This window comes from Sinocyclocheilus anshuiensis, unplaced genomic scaffold, assembly GCF_001515605.1.
Source record: "Sinocyclocheilus anshuiensis isolate Anshui unplaced genomic scaffold, SAMN03320099.WGS_v1.1 scaffold542, whole genome shotgun sequence".
In the NCBI taxonomy this organism is placed as follows: Eukaryota; Metazoa; Chordata; class Actinopteri; order Cypriniformes; family Cyprinidae; genus Sinocyclocheilus; species Sinocyclocheilus anshuiensis.
This window is the reverse complement of record NW_015547685.1, coordinates 282,063-284,587: the sequence shown is the minus strand read 5'-3', so window position 1 is coordinate 284,587 and position 2,525 is coordinate 282,063. Positions and strand designations below refer to the sequence as shown.

The 2,525-nt window shown below is 36.2% G+C and overlaps 1 protein-coding gene across 1 annotated transcript in view; it reads right to left on the bottom strand.

Moving 5' to 3' along the window:
* Positions 1-2,525, bottom strand: part of LOC107703237 (ubiquitin carboxyl-terminal hydrolase 33) — a 33,360-nt gene that overhangs the window by 8,244 nt on the left and 22,591 nt on the right. Inside the window, exons 14-17 of the mRNA XM_016505783.1 lie at positions 1,540-1,610; positions 1,310-1,343; positions 1,188-1,233; positions 421-601 (exon numbers count right to left, since the gene is read on the bottom strand). Coding sequence (XP_016361269.1) covers positions 421-601; positions 1,188-1,233; positions 1,310-1,343; positions 1,540-1,610 — 332 coding nt within the window. The remainder of the gene's footprint in view (positions 1-420; positions 602-1,187; positions 1,234-1,309; positions 1,344-1,539; positions 1,611-2,525) is intronic.

Sequence of the window (2,525 nt, the reverse complement as noted above, 5' to 3'; positions counted from 1 at the left end):
GTAACATTTCCGTCACATGCTTGAGGAATTCGGCCAATCACAACGCACTGGATAGCTGGCCAATCAGAGCACACCTGCTTTTTCAGAACGATGAGCTATGTAAAAATCGACGCATTTCAGAAAGGCGGGGCATAGAGGAGAAACAATAATTTACAGTATGTGGAAAATAATGTGTTTTTTTAACCTTAAACCGCATAAAAACATTTCATTACACCAAATACACAAAATAATGTTCTTTTTAGCAGCATCATATGACCCCTTTAAAAATAATATGAATCATTTTTATTTTAAAAATAATTACTTTTTAAAAATAATATACTAATATGAACAATAATAATTTATATTACAATTTGTAACTGCTGTAAATGCTATATATGACGTAATACTTTTATAACCGTGTCCCTCGTCTAAAAGACTTACTGCTGGCAGTGCCGTGGTGACAGATGACTGACAGTAGGTCGTAGGTGGTGGTCTGGGCGGAGCAGTCCTTGGCCAGGAAGGGCTGCATTTCGAGGCCTTCCAAAGGGAAGGACACATGAGTGCTGATTTTGTTGGAGAACATAAGTTCGTGTCTGAAGCGCTTGAGGTGAATGCACAAAATCTGTTTGAGAGACAGAGAATTTTAACAAAGCAGAAAATCAAAGTTTGCTGTCAGATTCCAACAATAAAAATAGCAAAAACCTGCCATGTTTGTTCATATAAAAATATAACTACTTGGGCAGTTTTTACAGCATGACTGCATAGTACTACCATCATGGTGGTCCAGTGAAATACTTTGCCATTTTACAGATGTACTGAACAATCATCAGATCTAACAACTCCCATAAGATGGCTGCTCTTGCCATTACAGGTCCCTGAGTAAATTTACCAGATGGCAGCAGATATTATATTTTGAAGGCATTCTTAGTCTCTCTCCAAACATAAATCCACTGGATGTAGAAAACAGATGACTCAACAGAACCTATTACCCATTATATTACTATTATTGCTCAAGGGTCTAAGTTTTGTTTTCCTTTCAGGCAGACTTGGAACAAGGCCAAGACATTGTGGACTTCATTTGTGGTGTTTTTATTATTTTGTGTACTTCCTATAAGCTAATGTAAATCTGATGTTTTTCAAAATCTGGAAAATAATCATGTGGCGCCTGAACCTGTATAAAAACCATAATAGCTCATCGGTGTTCCTACCTCTGGCAAACTCTGAACTTTGCAGAATTTGACTCCATTCCGTAACCTGAAACAATCAACATTAACACTTTAATTTCTGCAACCATCATCTTCAATACATTCTCCAACAAGTTCATACTCACTTCTTGCATTTTTCACAGCTGTACATGTTGTCTCCTGAAAAAAAAGCACAACCATTAAGAATTACAGCACTGATATGTTAAATATTAACACAGAATTCCATAAATATTTCCATATTATTTCCATCTTCTTTTTCTAGATCTGAGACTCAAAACAGCACAATCAGCTTTTGATTAGTTTCGGGTTCAGAGCAAAATTTCAATTTTGAGAGAGGGGGGAAAAAATATCAAACCTTTTAGTTCATCCCTTGCAAAAAAAGCAGCCAGACAGTCCTGCAGCGTGACCACAGGCCCCCAGAACCAACTAAAAATCAATGAGCAGAAATAAACAGTGAGGGTCATTCAAAAGAAACATATTAAAGCCTCTTCCACACAGAGATTCCGGAAAATACTTGGATAATGTGTCCTGTGATTTGTCCTGGGATCGTTTGATTTTGGTTCATTCACACTGCCAGTGATTTTCCGGAATCTGTGCATGCTTTCACACACATTCTGTAAAGATCCCTTAAAGACACGTGACGTTAGGATATGATGTGTAATGTTACGAGTACCGTTTCACTAAGCTGGTGAACGATCTCAGCTTGAGCCCGGATAGTGAGGAGCTCCCTGATCTCTGCTTCATTCCAGTTTGTGCATATTTTTTCATCATGAACATTGATCTGCCTTCAAACCACCCGGTAAAAGAGTCGCATGATAATGTGCATCATCACTACGACACACCCTTTACGGCATTGGTCCTGGCTTTTGCTCACACCAGCCTCGTTCCGGGACTGATCCCGGCAATGTTACTAGGTCCTCATCCCAGGATCGTTCCCGCACACAGAAGGCACTCTGGCAATTTTCCAGGATCTTTTCTTGGTCTACAATACTATATACATGCTTAAATACTTGCAAATGACTGAATTATATAACGACATAACGACTCAAGGCAGCACTTAATATAGCCTTGTGCACATAATTTTATTGAATGTGCATTTGTAGTGTACTTTAAATATATATATATATATATATATATATATATATATATATAATTATAAACTTTCTTTCCCTGTTCTTCCTGGCTAGAACAGAATTAATTACATAATCCAAAAAAATATATATTAAGCAAATCTAAAGTAAATATATTATTAAAAATATATTATTATGTAAATTTAAAACACACACACACACATATATATATATTTATATATTTATTTTTTTTTTTTTTTTTATAATTGCT